The sequence below is a fragment of the Corythoichthys intestinalis genome, chromosome 7 (assembly GCF_030265065.1).
Source record: "Corythoichthys intestinalis isolate RoL2023-P3 chromosome 7, ASM3026506v1, whole genome shotgun sequence".
NCBI lineage: Eukaryota > Metazoa > Chordata > Actinopteri > Syngnathiformes > Syngnathidae > Corythoichthys > Corythoichthys intestinalis.
The window spans coordinates 32,447,841-32,467,235 of record NC_080401.1 but is presented as its reverse complement, the minus strand read 5'-3'; the positions used below and the strand labels follow the sequence as shown (position 1 = coordinate 32,467,235).

Here is a 19,395-nt window from a genome sequence, read left to right as displayed (position 1 = left end):
AATGCCCAACAAAGAGGAAAAAAAACATAAGTCGCACCGCAGTATAAGCCGCATTTTTGGGGGAAATTTACTGGATAAAATCCAACACATAGAACAGATATGTCATCTTGAAAGGCAATTTAAAATAAAAAAAATACAATTGAGAACAACATGCTGAATAAGTGTACAGTATGATAATGTTACATGATGCATGAACAACGAAATGTGAACATGGCCAGTATATTACCGTAGCAGAGCTTTTAAGAGTTATTAAGATAACTATAGCATAAAGAACATTTTAACAAGTATACCAAACCATTAGTGTCACTTCAAAACACCAAAATAACATGTGAAATGATATAATAATGCGTTAATAATTTCACACATAAGTCGCTCCTGAGTATAAGTCGCACCCCCAGCCAGACTATGAAAAACTGTGACTTATAGTCAGGGGTGAAAGTGGGCCAGAACGGTAAGGAACGGAGTTCCGGTATAAGATTCAGGGCCAGAATGCAGTTCCGGTATAAGATTCAGGGCCGGAATACTGTTCCGGTACATGGTGCTTTGATTACGAAAATATGACAGCAACTGTCAAAAGCTAAGCTGCCACACATGTATTTCATCTCCAAGAAGAAAACAATCTACCAACATCAGACTTGCATACACAAGTGTTAACAACAAGCATAATAAAGTGCTTGTGTAGCGTAATCCGTTTCCACCAATATTTATTGTTTATTTTATTCCACGGACAGCATGGATGTGTCCCCAGCTGCTGCAGTTATCTGAGTCTGACGATGATGAGTCACGTCAATGTGCGAATGCACGCAGCAAAGCAAAACGCTTGGGCTCATTTATCCGTTCAATTGGCTGACATGTGATCGGCCGAGATGGTTATCTCTGATTTGTTCAAATGTGCATGTTTTCTGGAACAGCATAAAAAAAGTTTGTTGAATTAATGCGACAAAAAAAGGGCAATGCAACAGAAAATGGATAAAATCTTTAAGAGCAGGGAAAGAGTTGAGGAGGCTTATTTATCATATTTAGTTTTATTTGCTGTGATAGGGAGGTTCAGAACATCTTAGCTGTCAATGTGCACTTCGGACATTATATTTGTTCATTTATGTTAGGCTACTTATTCATTTTCTTATGATTTAAAAAAGTCAATGTTTTTGCGAGCTTCAAAATATATTCCATTTCACTCTGCATAATATGTCATTTGTACTTATTTTACTGAATATATTATACTTTTATCTTTATTATTAAAAAACACAACAAAAAGTACATGTTTACATTATCATCAATTTTAATATACATCCTAAGTTCTTAAGTAGTTAAAATTGAGATTTGGAATTTAGTATGTGAGGAAATGAGGGAAAATAAAAATTAGGAGATGGAGGTTGGGGTTATAGCTGTTACTTTTATTTTCCAAATCATTGAAAAAATACACAATTTTGAATGAAAATCAGTTTTTGTATGTGTTATAGAAATAACTGACCAAAACAGTTTTCTTTGCATTTCAGTAGTTTTGACCCCCCCCCCCCCCCCCCAAAAAAAAAAAAAAAAAAAAAAAAATACAATTTCTGGCTCCGTGGCGACCTTCATGTCAGGGAGTTCCGGCAAGAAATTCTAACCACTTTCACCCCTGCTTATAGTCCGAAAAATACGGTAAGTTTGTCTTCTTTTTGGTCAGCAGTAACAGCTAGCTAAACAGTTAGCCTCTACTCCTGAAAGGAAGCTAGCATTTGCAAACTTGTTACTGTGATCATGCTAAGTATTGTAAACACCAAAAGCATAATGTAATAAAAAAATTTGACCAGTCATCAGTAAGATGAGCTAATCAAGCCTTTGGTCATTTATTGCCTATTGTATACATACTGTATATAGCACATTACTAGAAAAGTGATATTTTTATCTTTCAAAACTTTTGAAGCCCAAATGTCCTTTAAATCTGCAATGTCCCACATACTGCAATAATGTACTCTATCTCTGTGACTTTATAGACAGTGTATCTTTGCGAACAAAGCCCACAATCTCACATACCAAAAAGAGCATCACTTTCGGGCCCGAGCGCATGTTAGGCTTTGTGTTTGTTTCCTCCAGTGTGACTCATTCCTCTGATTGCCCATTGATTTCACCTGTTGTACCTGCTCCTTGTGTATCCTCCAATCTGCTTCCTCCCGTGTCAACCACCTCTTCCTTGTTGTCTTGTTTCCCTTTGTCTGTATGTATATACAGTGGGGCAAATAAGTATTTAGTCAACCACTAATTGTGCAAGTTCTCCCACTTGAAAATATTAGAGAGGCCTGTCATTGTCAACATGGTTAAACCTTAACCATGAGAGACAGAATGTGGAAAAAAAAAAAAACAGAAAAATCACATTGTTTTTATTTTTCGATAATTTATTTGCAAATCATGGTGGAAAATAATTATTTGGTCAATACCAAAAGTTCATCTCAATACTTTGTTATGTACCCTTTGTTGGCAATAACTGAGGCCAAACGTTTTCTGTAACTCTTCACAAACTTTTCACACACTGTTGCTGGTATTTTGGCCCATTTCTCAATGCAGATCTCCTCTAAAGCAGTGATGTTTTGGGGCTGTCGTTGGGCAACACAGACTTTCAACTCCCTCTGCAGATTTTCTATGGGGTTGAAACCTGGAGACTGACTAGGCCACTCCAGGACCTTGAAATGCTTTATACGAAACCACTCCTTTGATGCCCTGGCTGTGTGTTTGGGATCATTGTCATGCTGAAAGACCCAGCCACGTCTTATCTTCAATGCCCTCGCTGATGGAAAGAGATTTTCACTTAAAATCTCCCGATACATGGCCCCATTCATTTAATTTACACAGATCAGTCGTCCTGGTCCGTTTGCAGAAAAACAGCCCCAAAGCATGATGTTTCCACCCCCATGCTTCACAGTGGGTATGGTGCAATTCAGTACTCTTTTTCCTCCAAACAAGAGAACCTGTGTTTCTACCAAAAAGTTCTATTTTGTTTTCATCTGACCATAACACATTCTCCCAGTCCTCTTCTGGATCATCCAAATGCTCTCTAGCGAACCGCAGATAGGCCTGGACGTGTACTTTCTCCAGCAGGGTGGCACGTCTGGCAGTGCAGGATTTGAGTCCCTGGCGGTGCATTGTGTTACTGATAGTAGCCTTTGTTACTGTGGTCCCAGTTCTCTGTAGGTCATTCACTAAGTCCCCCGTGTGGTTCTGGGATTTTTGCTCACAGTTCTTGTTATCATTTTGACGCCACGGGGTGAGGAGGGAGTTGAAAGTCCGTGTTGCCCAACGACAGCCCCAAAACATCACTGCTGTAGAGATCTGCATGGAGGAATGGGCCAAAATACCAGCAACATTGTGTGAAAAGCTTGTGAAGAGTAACAGAAAACGTTTCTCCTCCGTTATTGCGAACAAAGGGTACATAACAAAGTATTGAAATGAACCTTTGGTATAGACCAAATACTTATTTTCCACCATGATTTGCAAATAAATTCTTTAAAAATCAAACAATGTGATTTTCTGGGTTTTTTTCCTCCACATTCTGTCTCTCATGGTTGAGGTTTACCCATGTTGACAATTGCAGGCCTCTCTAATATTTTCAAGTGGGAGAACTTGCACAATTAGTGGTTGACTAAATACTTATTTGCCCCACTGTAATCTACCCGTTTTTGTTGCGACATTGTTCATATTCACGTCATCATCGATTCTCATCCGTTTTCCCATCCAAGCCCTCGTGTTCCTCCAAGGCTTGGTTCATACTGCAGGTCTTAATGCACAATTCTGAATATTTTTTTCATATCTGTTTTTTTGGCGTGCCCATTCAGACAGTCTTTGTCCATTGAGCCCGTTAGACTACTACGCATGCGCACTCATTCGCAGTCCGACACGTGCTGAGCAAACTGACCTGCATGCGCAGAAGCATAAAAACAAATGACTACACAGGCTGGCTCTACGTCATTCCAGGGTGGTCATATTTTGGTTTTTTAAAAAGAGGACACGAAAAATTGCCTAGCACGGCCAGACTGTTCTCCCTGTGTTTTTCAAACACTGAGAGTATAGTCTGGGACCCAGTCCATTAACGGCCTCTCGAGCAAGTACAAAATCAATCGACAAATCAGATTAGTTTATTTGCGTGACGTGTTCTTAACGAGCAACGTCACTCTTCCGCGTGGGAAGTCGTCTCCACAACAACACAGATGGCGAACAGGAGAGCCGAGAATATGTTCCAATCCACGGTAAAATCAGTTTTAAATTACCAAAAACATATCAACACAAGTCATTGACAACAGTCTGTCTTGAGCTAGCCATGTTGAATAAACTCTGCTCTCCTCGTATGTTTACTTCTGCGTGCAAGTCCCTCGTCCCGCCCGTCGCTGATTGGTCCACTCCGCTGTCTGTTTGCTGTGGCTTGCTCCGCCCTGGAAATTTTATCCGCTTAATGGTGGCCAGTCTCAATAGCTGGAACAGCGGTGAGTCTGGAGTACCAGGCTACGCGAATAATAGACATTAACTAGGCCTGCAAGCAGGACTGAACGGGCCCTCGCAATCTAGCGCAACTCGGACGTCACGCAACTCGGACTGTGTGCAGGTCAGGCTGGTGGCAGATCCTCCTCTCTAATTATCTCATTAGAACCTAACATGCTCGAAAGTCGCCTATTTACATTCCCACACCCAAGAGATAAAAACCCCTATTGGAGAGAGTACTACAAAAAAGGAGCCACTACTGAGCTGTGCAGCCAAGCCCTTATTCAAAACCCAAAATTAATCTTCTAACTCGGCCAATTCGACCAAGTGTGCCAAATACTGTGGCTCTATAAGCTGCCTGAGTCTCTGAAAAAAAATATTTCCTTTAAATGGCGAACAAAGGGTCGTCACGGCAACAGACAGAGACACGTGGACATGGGCCGTAAATAAGTATTTTAATAGGTCTTGAAACTACAATGACCAACCTGAAAAGAACTGAACATGTATTGGAAAAACGAGTGACTTTCTATTGCCACTAGTTGGCGCTGTAGGTTTGATGCAAATGACCCCTACAAGGCCCTTCAGGGTATGACTCTCAACAAGCACGGGAAGTTTGCCGCAGATATGTTGTATATCTGCCGAGTTATGACTGTTCAAAATTTTTGGAGAGAAAAATTATTGACAGTCATTTTCACTTTCCTGTTTGGACCCCTCCGCTTCAACGAAACTTCAATATTTTTCATCAGGCACCTGAAGACAGGTCTTAAGGTTTCCCTTATGCAGGTTTGAGGTCGATTAATTTTTTCCCTTGGAGGAGGAGTGTGTCCCGTAAAAAAGGGCATTTCCTGTTCCCACTAGGAGGCGCCAGGCACAAATGGTAAATTTTCAATCCAGTCGTGCTCAGGCTGGTATACCTCACACACATGGCAGATTTAAAATAGATTGAACGTTGTATGAGGGAGTTATCAGTCATTTTCCGAATTCGGTGTTTTGGCGAAAAAATGGCCGACTTTGGCACCCCGCCCAGGTCAGGCCCGTGAATGAAAACACACCATTTTGATAACTTAAGATTTCATATGCCTCATGAACAGTCTCGCCAATTTTGAGAATGATCAAACTAATTCCCTAGGTGCCAAGGTGTAAAATGTGCACACTGTAAATCGATAAAAAATTCACATTCAATCCAAAATACCCGATTTCCTATTGGGTTTGGAATACGCATGCAAGAGACTTTTTGGAGCAGTTTTGTACAAGGTATTGACTCTCCGAATTTCATCCATCTACGTTGAAAAAACCTAAATGGAGAGGCCTTTTTGAAAATTTCAAGGGGGCGCCACTGAGCCATTTTGTTACATTTTTTCGTAACGTTGCAAGATTATTGAACGTTATGCAAAGCCGCATGTATGTCGAAATTTTTGTGAGTTTTCGTGCATGTTCAAGCCTCCAAATGTAAACTCCTACTGTGAACCGATAAAAATTTCACATTTGATCCAAAATACCCGATTTCCTGTTGGATTTGGAAAATGGGTGCAAGAGACTTTTTGGAGCAGTTTTGCACAAGGTATCAACTCCCCAAATTTCCTCACTCTATGTTGGAAAAACCCAATAGGAAAGGCCTTTTTTAAAACTTCTTTCTGTCGCCACTAGTTGGCACTGTAGAGTTGATGCAAATGACCCCTACACGAACCTTCAGGGTATGACTCTCAACAAACACGGGAAGTTTGGCGCAGATATGTTGTATATCTGCCGAGTTATGACTGTTCAAAGTTTTTGGCGAGACAAATTGTTGACGGTCATTTTCACTTCCAGTTTGTACCTCTCCGCTTCTACAAAACCTCAATATTTTTCATTAGGCACCTGAACACATGTCTTGAGGCTCCCCTGAAACAGGTTTGAGGTCAATAGATTTTTTTCCCTTGGAGGAGGAGCCTGTCTCGTAAAGAAGGCCATTTCCTGTTCCCACTAGGGGGCGCCAAGCCTAATGGGTAAAATTTAAATGCAGTCGTGTTCAGGCTGGGATATCTCATATACTTGCTAGAAATGAAAAAGATTGAACGTTGTATCACGGAGTTTTTAATCATTTTCTGAATTTGGTGTTTTGCCCAAAAATGGCCAACTTTGGGACTACGCCCAGGCCAGACCCTTGGATGAAAACTCACCATTTTGAAAACTTAAGATCTCATATGTCTCCTGTATAGTCTGACCAATTTTGAAGACGATCCAACTATTTTCTTCAGCGACAAGGTCTCAAATGTAAATCGATAAAATTTCGCATTTGATCCAAAATTTCCGACTTCCTGTTGGATTTGGAATATAGGTGCAAGAGACTTTTTGGAGCAGTTTTACGCAATGTATCGACTCACCAAATTTCATCATTCTACGTTGAAAAAACCTAATAGGAAAGGCCTTTTTGAAAATTTCAAGGGGGCGCCACTGAGCGATTTTGTTAAATTTTTTTGTAGATTATCAAAATTTACGCAAAGTTGCATGTATGTGCAAATTTTGGTGAGTTTTCGTGCATGTTCAGGCCTCCAAACGTAAACTCCAACTGTGAACCGAAAAAATTTCACATTTGATCCAAAATATCCGATTTCCTGTCGGATTTGGAATATGGGTGCAAGAGGCTTTTTTGAACAGTTAGGCATAAGGTATCTACTCCCCAAATTTCATCGCTCTACGTTGAAAACCTGAGAGGAGAGGCCTTTTTGAAAATTTTAAGGGTCAAGGGGGCGCCACTGAGCCATTTTTTGAAATTTTTTCAAAACGACGCAAGATTATCAAATTTTACGCGAATCTGCACGTATGTGCAAATTTTGGTGACTTTTCGTGCATGTTCAGGCCTCCAAATTGGCCATTTTCATTTGCCATGAAGAAAGAAGAATAATAATAACTAGGCCTGCAAGCAGGACTGAACGGGCCCTCGCAATCTAGCGCAACTCGGACGTCACGCAACTCGGACTGTGTGCAGGTCAGGGTGGTGGCAGATCCTCCTCTCTAATCATCTCATTAGAACCTAACATGCTCGAAAGTCGCCTAATTACATTCCCACACCCAAGAGATAAAAACCCCTATTGGAGAGAGTACTACAAAAAAGGAGCCACTACTGAGCTGTGCAGCCAAGCCCTTATTCAAAACCAAAATTAATCTTCTAACTTGGCCAATTCGACCAAGTGTGCCAAATATTGTGGCTCTATAAGCTGCCTGAGTCTTTGAAAAAAAATATTTCCTTTAAATGGCGAACAAAGGGTCGTCACGGCAACAGACAGAGACACGTGGACATGGGCCGTAAAAAAGTATTTTAATAGGTCTTGAAACTACAATGACCAACATGAAAAGAACTGGACATGTTTTGGAAAAACGAGTGACTTCCTATCGCCACTAGTTGGCGCTGTAGGGTTGATGCAAATGACCCCTACAAGTTCCTTCAGGGTATGACTCTCAACAAGCACGGGAAGTTTGGCGCAGATATGTTCTATATCTGCCGAGTTATGATTGTTCAAAGTTTTTGGAGAGAAAAATTGTTGACAGTCATTTTCACTTTCCTGTTTGGACCCCTCCGCTACAACGAAACTTCAATATTTTTCATCAGGCACCTGAAGACAGGTCTTAAGGCTTCCCTTATGCAGGTTTGAGGTAGATTGGTTTTTTCCCTTTAGAGGAGGAGTGTGTCCCGTAAAAAAGGGCATTTCCTGTTTCCACTAGGAGGTGCCAGGCACAAATGGTAAATTTTCAATCCAGTCCTGCTCAGGCTGGTATACCTCACACACATGCCAGATTTAAAATAGATTTAACATTGTATGAGGGTGTTATCAGTCATTTTCCGAATTTGGTGTTTTGGCGAAAAAATGTAAGAATTTGGCGCCCCGCCCAGGTCAGGCCCGTGAATGAAAACACACCATTTTTATAACTTAAGATTTCATATGCCTCATGAACAGTCTCGCCAATTTTGAGAATGATCAAACTAATTCCCTAGGTGCCAAGGTGTAAAATGTGCACACTGTAAATCGATAAAAAGTTCACATTCAATCCAAAATACCCGATTTCCTGTAGGATTTGGAATGTGTGTGCAAGAGACTTTTTGGAGCAGTTTTGCACAAAGTTTTGACTCTCCAAATTTCATCACTCTGTTAGAAAAACCTAAATGGAGAGGCCTTTTTGAAAATTTCAAGGGGGCGCCACTGAGCCATTTTCTTAAATTGTTTCGTAACGTTGCAAGATTATCGAACGTTATCCAAAGCCGCATGTATGTGCAAATTTTGGTGAGTTTTTATGCATATTCAAGCCTCCAAATGTAAACTCTTACTGTGAACCCATGAAAATTTCACATTCGATCCAAAATACCCGATTTCCTGTTGGATTTGGAATATGGGTGCAAGAGACTTTTTGGAGCAGTTTTGCATAAGGTATCTACTCCCCAAATTTCCTTGCTCTATGTTGAAAAAACCCAATAGGAAAGGCCTTTTTTAAAACTTCTTTCTGTCGCCACTAGTTGGCACTGTAGAGTTGATGCAAATGACCCCTACAAGAACCTTCAGGGTATGACTCTCAACAAACACGGAAAGTTTGGCGCAGATATGTTGCATATCTGCCGAGTTATGACTGTTCAAAATTTTTGGCGAGACAAATTGTTGACGGTCATTTTCACTTCCAGTTTGGACCTCTCCGCTTCAACGAAACCTCAATATTTTTCATCAGGGACCTGAACACATGTCTTGAGGCTCCCCTGAAACAGGTTTGAGGTCAATAGATTTTTTTCCCTTGGAGGAGGAGCCTGTCTCGTAAAGAAGGCCATTTCCTGTTCCCACTAGGGGGCGCCAGGCCTAATGGGTAATATTTCAATGCAGTCGTGTTCAGGCTGGGATATCTCATATACATGCTAGAAATGAAAAAGATTGAACGTTGTATCACGGAGTTTTTAATCATTTTCTGAATTTGGTATTTTGCCCAAAAATGGCCGACTTTGGGACCACGCCCAGGTCAGACCCTTGAGTGAAAACTCACCATTTTGAAAACTTAAGATCTCATATGTCTCCTGAATAGTCTGACCAATTTTGAAGACTATCCAACTATTTTCTTCAGCGACAAGGTCTCAAATGTAAATCGATAAAATTTCACATTTGATCCAAAATTTCCGGCTTCCTGTTGGGTTTGGAATATGGGTGCAAGAGACTTTTTGGAGCAGTTTTGCACAATGTATCGACTTGCCAAATTTCATCGTTCTATGTTGAAAAAACCTAATAGGAAAGGCCTTTTTGAAAATTTCAAGGGGGCGCCACTGAGCCATTTTGTTAAATTTTTTTGTAGATTATCAAAATTTACGCAAAGTTGCATGTATGTGCAAATTTTGGTGAGTTTTCGTGCATGTTCAGGCCTCCAAATGTAAACTCAAACTGTGAACCGATAAAAATTTCACATTTGATCCAAAATATCCGATTTCCTGTTGGATTTGGAATATGGGTGCAAGAGGCTTTTTTGAACAGTTAGGCATAAGGTATCTACTCCCCAAATTTCATTGCTCTACGTTGAAAACCTGAGAGGAGAGGCCTTTTTGAAAATTTTAAGGGTCAAGGGGGCGCCACTGAGCCATTTTTTGACATTTTTTCAAAACAACACAAGATTATCGGAATTTACGCAAAGCCGCACGTTTGTGCAAATTTTGGTGACTTTTCGTGCATGTTCAGGCCTCCAAATTGGCCATTTTCATTTGCCCTGAAAAAAGAAGAATAATAATAATAACTAGGCCTGCAAGCAGGACTGAACGGGCCCTCGCAATCTAGCGCAACTCGGACGTCACGCAACTCGGACTGTGTGCAGGTCAGGGTGGTGGCAGATCCTCCTCTCTAATCATCTCATTAGAACCTAACATGCTCGAAAGTCGCCTAATTACATTCCCACACCCAAGAGATAAAAACCCCTATTGGAGAGAGTACTACAAAAAAGGAGCCACTACTGAGCTGTGCAGCCAAGCCCTTATTCAAAACCAAAATTAATCTTCTAACTTGGCCAATTCGACCAAGTGTGCCAAATATTGTGGCTCTATAAGCTGCCTGAGTCTCTGAAAAAAAATATTTCCTTTAAATGGCGAACAAAGGGTCGTCATGGCAACAGACAGAGACACGTGGACATGGGCCGTAAAAAAGTATTTTAATAGGTCTTGAAACTACAATGACCAACATGAAAAGAACTGGACATGTTTTGGAAAAACGAGTGACTTCCTATCGCCACTAGTTGGCGCTGTAGGGTTGATGCAAATGACCCCTACAAGTTCCTTCAGGGTATGACTCTCAACAAGCACGGGAAGTTTGGCGCAGATATGTTCTATATCTGCCGAGTTATGATTGTTCAAAGTTTTTGGAGAGAAAAATTGTTGACAGTCATTTTCACTTTCCTGTTTGGACCCCTCCGCTTCAACGAAACTTCAATATTTTTCATCAGGCACCTGAAGACAGGTCTTAAGGCTTCCCTTATGCAGGTTTGAGGTAGATTGGTTTTTTCCCTTTAGAGGAGGAGTGTGTCCCGTAAAAAAGGGCATTTCCTGTTTCCACTAGGAGGCGCCAGGCACAAATGGTAAATTTTCAATCCAGTCCTGCTCAGGCTGGTATACCTCACACACATGCCAGATTTAAAATAGATTTAACATTGTATGAGGGTGTTATCAGTCATTTTCCGAATTTGGTGTTTTGGCGAAAAAATGGAAGAATTTGGCGCCCCGCCCAGGTCAGGCCCGTGAATGAAAACACACCATTTTTATAACTTAAGATTTCATATGCCTCATGAACAGTCTCGCCAATTTTGAGAATGATCAAACTAATTCCCTAGGTGCCAAGGTGTAAAATGTGCACACTGTAAATCGATAAAAAGTTCACATTCAATCCAAAATACCCGATTTCCTGTAGGATTTGGAATGTGTGTGCAAGAGACTTTTTGGAGCAGTTTTGCACAAAGTTTTGACTCTCCAAATTTCATCACTCTATGTTAGAAAAACCTAAATGGAGAGGCCTTTTTGAAAATTTCAAGGGGGCGCCACTGAGCCATTTTCTTAAATTGTTTCGTAACGTTGCAAGATTATCGAACGTTATCCAAAGCCGCATGTATGTGCAAATTTTGGTGAGTTTTTATGCATATTCAAGCCTCCAAATGTAAACTCTTACTGTGAACCCATGAAAATTTCACATTCGATCCAAAATACCCGATTTCCTGTTGGATTTGGAATATGGGTGCAAGAGACTTTTTGGAGCAGTTTTGCATAAGGTATCTACTCCCCAAATTTCCTTGCTCTATGTTGAAAAAACCCAATAGGAAAGGCCTTTTTTAAAACTTCTTTCTGTCGCCACTAGTTGGCACTGTAGAGTTGATGCAAATGACCCCTACAAGAACCTTCAGGGTATGACTCTCAACAAACACGGAAAGTTTGGCGCAGATATGTTGCATATCTGCCGAGTTATGACTGTTCAAAATTTTTGGCGAGACAAATTGTTGACGGTCATTTTCACTTCCAGTTTGGACCTCTCCGCTTCAACGAAACCTCAATATTTTTCATCAGGGACCTGAACACATGTCTTGAGGCTCCCCTGAAACAGGTTTGAGGTCAATAGATTTTTTTCCCTTGGAGGAGGAGCCTGTCTCGTAAAGAAGGCCATTTCCTGTTCCCACTAGGGGGCGCCAGGCCTAATGGGTAATATTTCAATGCAGTCGTGTTCAGGCTGGGATATCTCATATACATGCTAGAAATGAAAAAGATTGAACGTTGTATCACGGAGTTTTTAATCATTTTCTGAATTTGGTATTTTGCCCAAAAATGGCCGACTTTGGGACCACGCCCAGGTCAGACCCTTGAGTGAAAACTCACCATTTTGAAAACTTAAGATCTCATATGTCTCCTGAATAGTCTGACCAATTTTGAAGACTATCCAACTATTTTCTTCAGCGACAAGGTCTCAAATGTAAATCGATAAAATTTCACATTTGATCCAAAATTTCCGGCTTCCTGTTGGGTTTGGAATATGGGTGCAAGAGACTTTTTGGAGCAGTTTTGCACAATGTATCGACTTGCCAAATTTCATCGTTCTACGTTGAAAAAACCTAATAGGAAAGGCCTTTTTGAAAATTTCAAGGGGGCGCCACTGAGCCATTTTGTTAAATTTTTTTGTAGATTATCAAAATTTACGCAAAGTTGCATGTATGTGCAAATTTTGGTGAGTTTTCGTGCATGTTCAGGCCTCCAAATGTAAACTCAAACTGTGAACCGATAAAAATTTCACATTTGATCCAAAATATCCGATTTCCTGTTGGATTTGGAATATGGGTGCAAGAGGCTTTTTTGAACAGTTAGGCATAAGGTATCTACTCCCCAAATTTCATTGCTCTACGTTGAAAACCTGAGAGGAGAGGCCTTTTTGAAAATTTTAAGGGTCAAGGGGGCGCCACTGAGCCATTTTTTGACATTTTTTCAAAACGACACAAGATTATCGAAATTTACGCAAAGCCGCACGTTTGTGCAAATTTTGGTGACTTTTCGTGCATGTTCAGGCCTCCAAATTGGCCATTTTCATTTGCCCTGAAAAAAGAAGAATAATAATAATAATAATAATAATAACTAGGCCTGCAAGCAGGACTGAACGGGCCCTCGCAATCTAGCGCAACTCGGACGTCACGCAACTCAGACTGTGTGCAGGTCAGGGTGGTGGCAGATCCTCCTCTCTAATCATCTCATTAGAACCTAACAAGCTCGAAAGTCGCCTCTTTACATTCCCACACCCAAGAGATAAAAACCCCTATTGGAGAGAGTACTACAAAAAAGGAGCCACTACTGAGCTGTGCAGCCAAGCCCTTATTCAAAACCAAATTAATCTTCTAACTGGGCCAATTCGACCAAGTGTGCCAACTATTGTGGCTCTATAAGCTCCCTGAGTCTCTGAAAAAAATATATTTCCTTTAAATGGCGAACAAAGGGTCGTCACGGCAACAGACAGAGACACGTGGACATGGGCCGTAAAAAAGTATTTTAATAGGTCTTGAAACTACAATGACCAACCTGAAAAGAACTGGACATGTTTTGGAAAAACGAGTGACTTTCTATCGCCACTAGTTGGCGCTGTAGGGTTGATGCAAATGACCCCTACAAGGCCCTTCAGGGTATGACTCTCAACAAGCACGGGAAGTTTGGCGCAGATATCTTGTATATCTGCCGAGTTATGACTGTTCAAAGTTTTTGGAGAGAAAAATTGTTGACAGTCATTTTCACTTTCCTGTTTGGACCCCTCCGCTTCAACGAAACTTCAATATTTTTCATCAGGCACCTGAAGACAGGTCTTAAGGTTTCCCTTATGCAGGTTTGAGGTAGATTGATTTTTTCCCTTTAGAGGAGGAGTGTGTCCCGTAAAAAAGGGCATTTCCTGTTCCCACTAGGAGGCGCCAGGCACAAATGGTAAATTTTCAATCCAGTCCTGCTCAGGCTGGTATACCTCACACACATGCCAGATTTAAAATAGATTGAACGTTGTATGAGGGAGTTATCAGTCATTTTCCGAATTCGGTGTTTTGGCGAAAAAATGGAAGAATTTGGCGCCCCGCCCAGGTCAGGCCCGTGAATGAAAACACACCATTTTTATAACTTAAGATTTCATATGCCTCATGAACAGTCTCACCAATTTTGAGAATGATCAAACTAATTCCCTAGGTGCCAAGGTGTAAAATGTGCACACTGTAAATCGATAAAAAGTTCACATTCAATCCAAAATACCCGATTTCCTGTAGGATTTGGAATGTGTGTGCAAGAGACTTTTTGGAGCAGTTTTGCACAAAGTTTTGACTCTCCAAATTTCATCACTCTATGTTAGAAAAACCTAAATGGAGAGGCCTTTTTGAAAATTTCAAGGGGGCGCCACTGAGCCATTTTGTTAAATTGTTTCGTAACGTTGCAAGATTATCGAACGTTATCCAAAGCCGCATGTATGTGCAAATTTTGGTGAGTTTTTATGCATATTCAAGCCTCCAAATGTAAACTCTTACTGTGAACCCATGAAAATTTCACATTCGATCCAAAATACCCGATTTCCTGTTGGATTTGGAATATGGGTGCAAGAGACTTTTTGGAGCAGTTTTGCATAATGTATCTACTCCCCAAATTTCCTTGCTCTATGTTGAAAAAACCCAATAGGAAAGGCCTTTTTTAAAACTTCTTTCTGTCGCCACTAGTTGGCACTGTAGAGTTGATGCAAATGACCCCTACAAGAACCTTCAGGGTATGACTCTCAACAAACACGGAAAGTTTGGCGCAGATATGTTGCATATCTGCCGAGTTATGACTGTTCAAAATTTTTGGCGAGACAAATTGTTGACGGTCATTTTCACTTCCAGTTTGGACCTCTCCGCTTCAACGAAACCTCAATATTTTTCATCAGGGACCTGAACACATGTCTTGAGGCTCCCCTGAAACAGGTTTGAGGTCAATAGATTTTTTTCCCTTGGAGGAGGAGCCTGTCTCGTAAAGAAGGCCATTTCCTGTTCCCACTAGGGGGCGCCAGGCCTAATGGGTAATATTTCAATGCAGTCGTGTTCAGGCTGGGATATCTCATATACATGCTAGAAATGAAAAAGATTGAACGTTGTATCACGGAGTTTTTAATCATTTTCTGAATTTGGTATTTTGCCCAAAAATGGCCGACTTTGGGACCACGCCCAGGTCAGACCCTTGAGTGAAAACTCACCATTTTCAAAACTTAAGATCTCATATGTCTCCTGAATAGTCTGACCAATTTTGAAGACGATCCAACTATTTTCTTCAGCGACAAGGTCTCAAATGTAAATCGATAAAATTTCACATTTGATCCAAAATTTCCGGCTTCCTGTTGGGTTTGGAATATGGGTGCAAGAGACTTTTTGGAGCAGTTTTGCACAATGTATCGACTCGCCAAATTTCATCGTTCTACGTTGAAAAAACCTAATAGGAAAGGCCTTTTTGAAAATTTCAAGGGGGCGCCACTGAGCCATTTTGTTAAATTTTTTTGTAGATTATCAAAATTTACGTAAAGTTGCATGTATGTGCAAATTTTGGTGAGTTTTCGTGCATGTTCAGGCCTCCAAATGTAAACTCCAACTGTGAACCGATAAAAATTTCACATTTGATCCAAAATATCCGATTTCCTGTTGGATTTGGAATATGGGTGCAAGAGGCTTTTTTGAACAGTTAGGCATAAGGTATCTACTCCCCAAATTTCATTGCTCTACGTTGAAAACCTGAGAGGAGAGGCCTTTTTGAAAATTTTAAGGGTAAAGGGGGCGCCACTGAGCCATTTTTTGACATTTTTTCAAAACGACACAAGATTATCGAAATTTACGCAAAGCCGCACGTATGTGCAAATTTTGGTGACTTTTCGTGCATGTTCAGGCCTCCAAATTGGCCATTTTCATTTGCCCTGAAAAAAGAAGAATAATAATAATAATAATAATAATCCTTTGCAAAACAATAGGGCCTTCGCACGCTGAGTGCTCGGGCCCTAATAATAATAATAATAATAATAATAATAATCCTTTGCAAAACAATAGGGCCTTCGCACGCTTAGTGCTCGGGCCCTAATAATAATAATCCTTTGCAAAACAATAGGGCCTTCGCACGCTTAGTGCTCGGGCCCTAATAATAATAATAATAATAATAATAATAATAATAATAATAATAATCCTTTGCATTACAATAGGGCCTTCGCACGCCTAGTGCTCGGGCCCTAATAATCCCTGTTATTCTTCAAAGTTTAAATGGATTAATCGAACGCATGCACACAATTTGTTTCCCCCGACTCGGCCATGTAACCAGTACTGAAATATTGCTTATTTGGCGCACAGAAAGAAAACTAAGCATTATCAGGCTTATCCTTTTCTTCATTTAATTTTTTTATGACTGTGGTCAAACCCGCCTCCTGCATAAAAGCCGAGTTCAAGCTTGGCGCTAACGCTAATGCACAGCTATTTCTGCTGTCCTGCCTGTTGCTCTTTGCTGACGTAATTGCTGCATGGGTTCCAATTTGGGAAACTTGAGAGTTCAGACTGCCGCCACATTATGGAAAAATGTGACCCAAATGGGATTTGAAATGGTCCACTTCTATGCGATTTGTCCCGTTCAGAGCGTCAACTAAATGTCTCACTCGAGAGGGAAAAACACGAAAAAATCAGATTCGTGCATTAAGACCTGAGGTATGAACCTAGCCTAAGTTTTTGATACCCTTTTACCTCTTTTTTGTTCGTACCCTGAGTTTTGGTTGCCTCTGTGTTTTTTGGATCCCCATAGTCTGGGTTTGTACTTTTTTGTTGGCTTTAATTAAATCATTTTTGCACTGCCTGTCTGTGTCACTTTCTTTCACTGCATTTGGGTCCACACCGATCGCCCGCCCGCGTCCCCTGACACAGCGTAATTAACCTTTTCATACAACTTTGGGGTTAAAAAGAAAACAAATGAGCTCATTGCCAAAAAGTAATCCACCAAAGACGCTCCGAGTGGTTGTAATTAACACAAATTAAGCACAGTGAACCAAGACAAATGAGAGAGTAAATGCTGTGAATACCGGCAATCAATTACGACGGCTTGCCGGAGAAATGATGCGCTTCTCCGCCGCGACACATATCAATCTTGTCTCTCACAAAGATGGCCAGTTTCCATTTAGGGTCCCATGATAAGATTTGATAAAGTACTGAGAGCTTATTGAGTGGAGCAATTCCGAGAAGTCATTCAACCAACTTACCTTGTTTTACACTCGTCGTCCAATTTGGAGCTTTTCTTGCGGGCGGCTCGCTGCTTCTCCTCGAGTCTTTTCTTCTCATCGCTAGCCAAGTCTGTGGAATCACAGACACACACACACAGGTGTAAGAAAGCTATAAAGCAGTAAATCTAGAACTTACAACCTTTAAAAAATACTTAGTTCTTTAAATATCCCCATCATGGCCAACATAGTAATACTGTTAGTGATAGTGTAGTAGGCCTAAGTGTTCATCAAAAACAAAGTTTTTTTTTCTCTAAATAGTGTGTTTAGAGGTTTTTTAAGTCACTATACAACTACGACAGTTGATATTCTTTTTAGGAAATTTCCAGACACACAATGTTCCTACTGAGTTGTTACCAATGTCACCATTTTCCATGGCTCGAATGTCAGGCCTCATCCTACAGTCTGTACGAGGAAGGACGGCCTTCATGTCCTCATTCAGCTCATTCAACTGCATGGCAAAAGTCGTAAAGCTGTACATCTGGAAGCAGATGAGTGAAACAACTACATTTTTGTCTGAATCAGAAAAAATCCACAAGTACAAGGGCAATTATGCCCTAAAGTGATGCGTCCAAGAGTAGAAATCCAATTCAAACTTACAATACATAACGTCATTACGGAGCCTTCCTGTTCCTAGGGTTGGAAAAGCTAACCTGAGCAGAGTTGGCTGGCCGGGGGGCGATCCTCCACAGAAGTTGACTGCCGGGAATCACATCCACGCTACAAGGCGGTTGAGAGGGAACATCCTCCTCGTTACCAACCTGGATATAATACAGCAGGCCCACACTTTTATATAACTTCCATGCACAGCAATTAGTATGCAATATGACTCCAAATCTTTGTTTACTGTATTGATCATTGATGAAAACCAATTAGTAAGTGGTATTCTCTTTAGAAGAAAGTAACCTTAGAATGTTGTCAACTCAGGAAAAGGTAACAATTAAGTATTTCGAAAAAAAAAAAGCACCATGTCAAAGTTGTTACTTCTGTTAAGGAATACCAACTGTTGTAGGGATAGGCGATACCAGTGATTTTGGATTCGATCCGATACCAAGTAATACCAAGGCCGAATATTGCGATCCCGATCTGATATCGAAACCAGAAGTTCATATGTTTTATATATATATATGTGTATATATATATATATATATATATATATATATATATATATATATATATATATATATATATATATGTATTAGGGCTGTCAAACGATTAAAATTTTTAATCGAGTTAATTACAGCTTAAAAATTAATTAATCGTAATTAATCGCAATTAATCGCAATTCAAACCGTCTATAAAATATGCCATATTTTTCTGTAAATTATATATATATTCTGTAGAGTAAATTGTTGGAATGGAAAGATAAGACACAAGATGGATATATACATTCAACATACGGTACATAAGGACTGTAGTGGGCATTTCACTCTACTGCCATTTAAATCTGTCTACGCTGTCCTCACTCCGAAGCGTCTACTTTTTCCAAAGCTAGACAGCTAGTGAACGACGCCTTAATAATTCTTCTTCCTTTTTCATCTGATTTATTAATAAAATGGCCTCAAACCATTGTCCTCTTTAGACCGTCGTAAAACTACAAAATAAAAGTACACAAGCATTGCATTAGCAACAACGTTAGCTTAGCACGCTATACAGGTTCACTAAACATAAACAAAAAGCGTCTCATACAAAAAAATATAACATTTCGCTTACTAACATAATATGTACATTCTTTACAACAACCATACTTACGGACAAATCTTGTCCAAGGATCATATAAGCACAACATTATCAGCCCGAGACGTCGTGCAGCCATAATGAACTGGTAAGAAAACAATAAACCATGTTGCAAAGCGACCACAAGAGTTCGCTGTTGGACAGCATAAAAAGCCTTGCTGTAAAACTTACCAAAATGCAGAATACTTTCTGAGCGGGACATGTGCGTTAATTGCGTCAAATATTTTAACGTGATTAATTTAAAAAATTAATTACCGCGCGTTAACGCGATAATTTTGACAGCCCTAATATATATATATATATATATATATATATATATATATATATATATATATATATATATATATATATATATATATATATATGTATAAATGTATGTATGGCTTAAAACACAGACAAGACTGAAAAAGCAGTTTCTGCTGTTGCACTCCTCTGCAAGACACTGCTGTATTTT

General features: G+C 40.2%; 1 protein-coding gene across 1 annotated transcript in view; it reads right to left on the bottom strand.

Annotated features, from left to right (window-relative positions):
- LOC130919348 (oxysterol-binding protein-related protein 1-like) overlaps window positions 1–19,395 on the bottom strand; it is a 49,996-nt gene that overhangs the window by 14,943 nt on the left and 15,658 nt on the right. The window contains exons 10-12 of the mRNA XM_057841954.1: window positions 17,858–17,965; window positions 17,562–17,685; window positions 17,187–17,277 (exon numbers count right to left, since the gene is read on the bottom strand). Of these exons, the coding sequence (XP_057697937.1) occupies window positions 17,187–17,277; window positions 17,562–17,685; window positions 17,858–17,965 (323 nt within the window). The remainder of the gene's footprint in view (window positions 1–17,186; window positions 17,278–17,561; window positions 17,686–17,857; window positions 17,966–19,395) is intronic.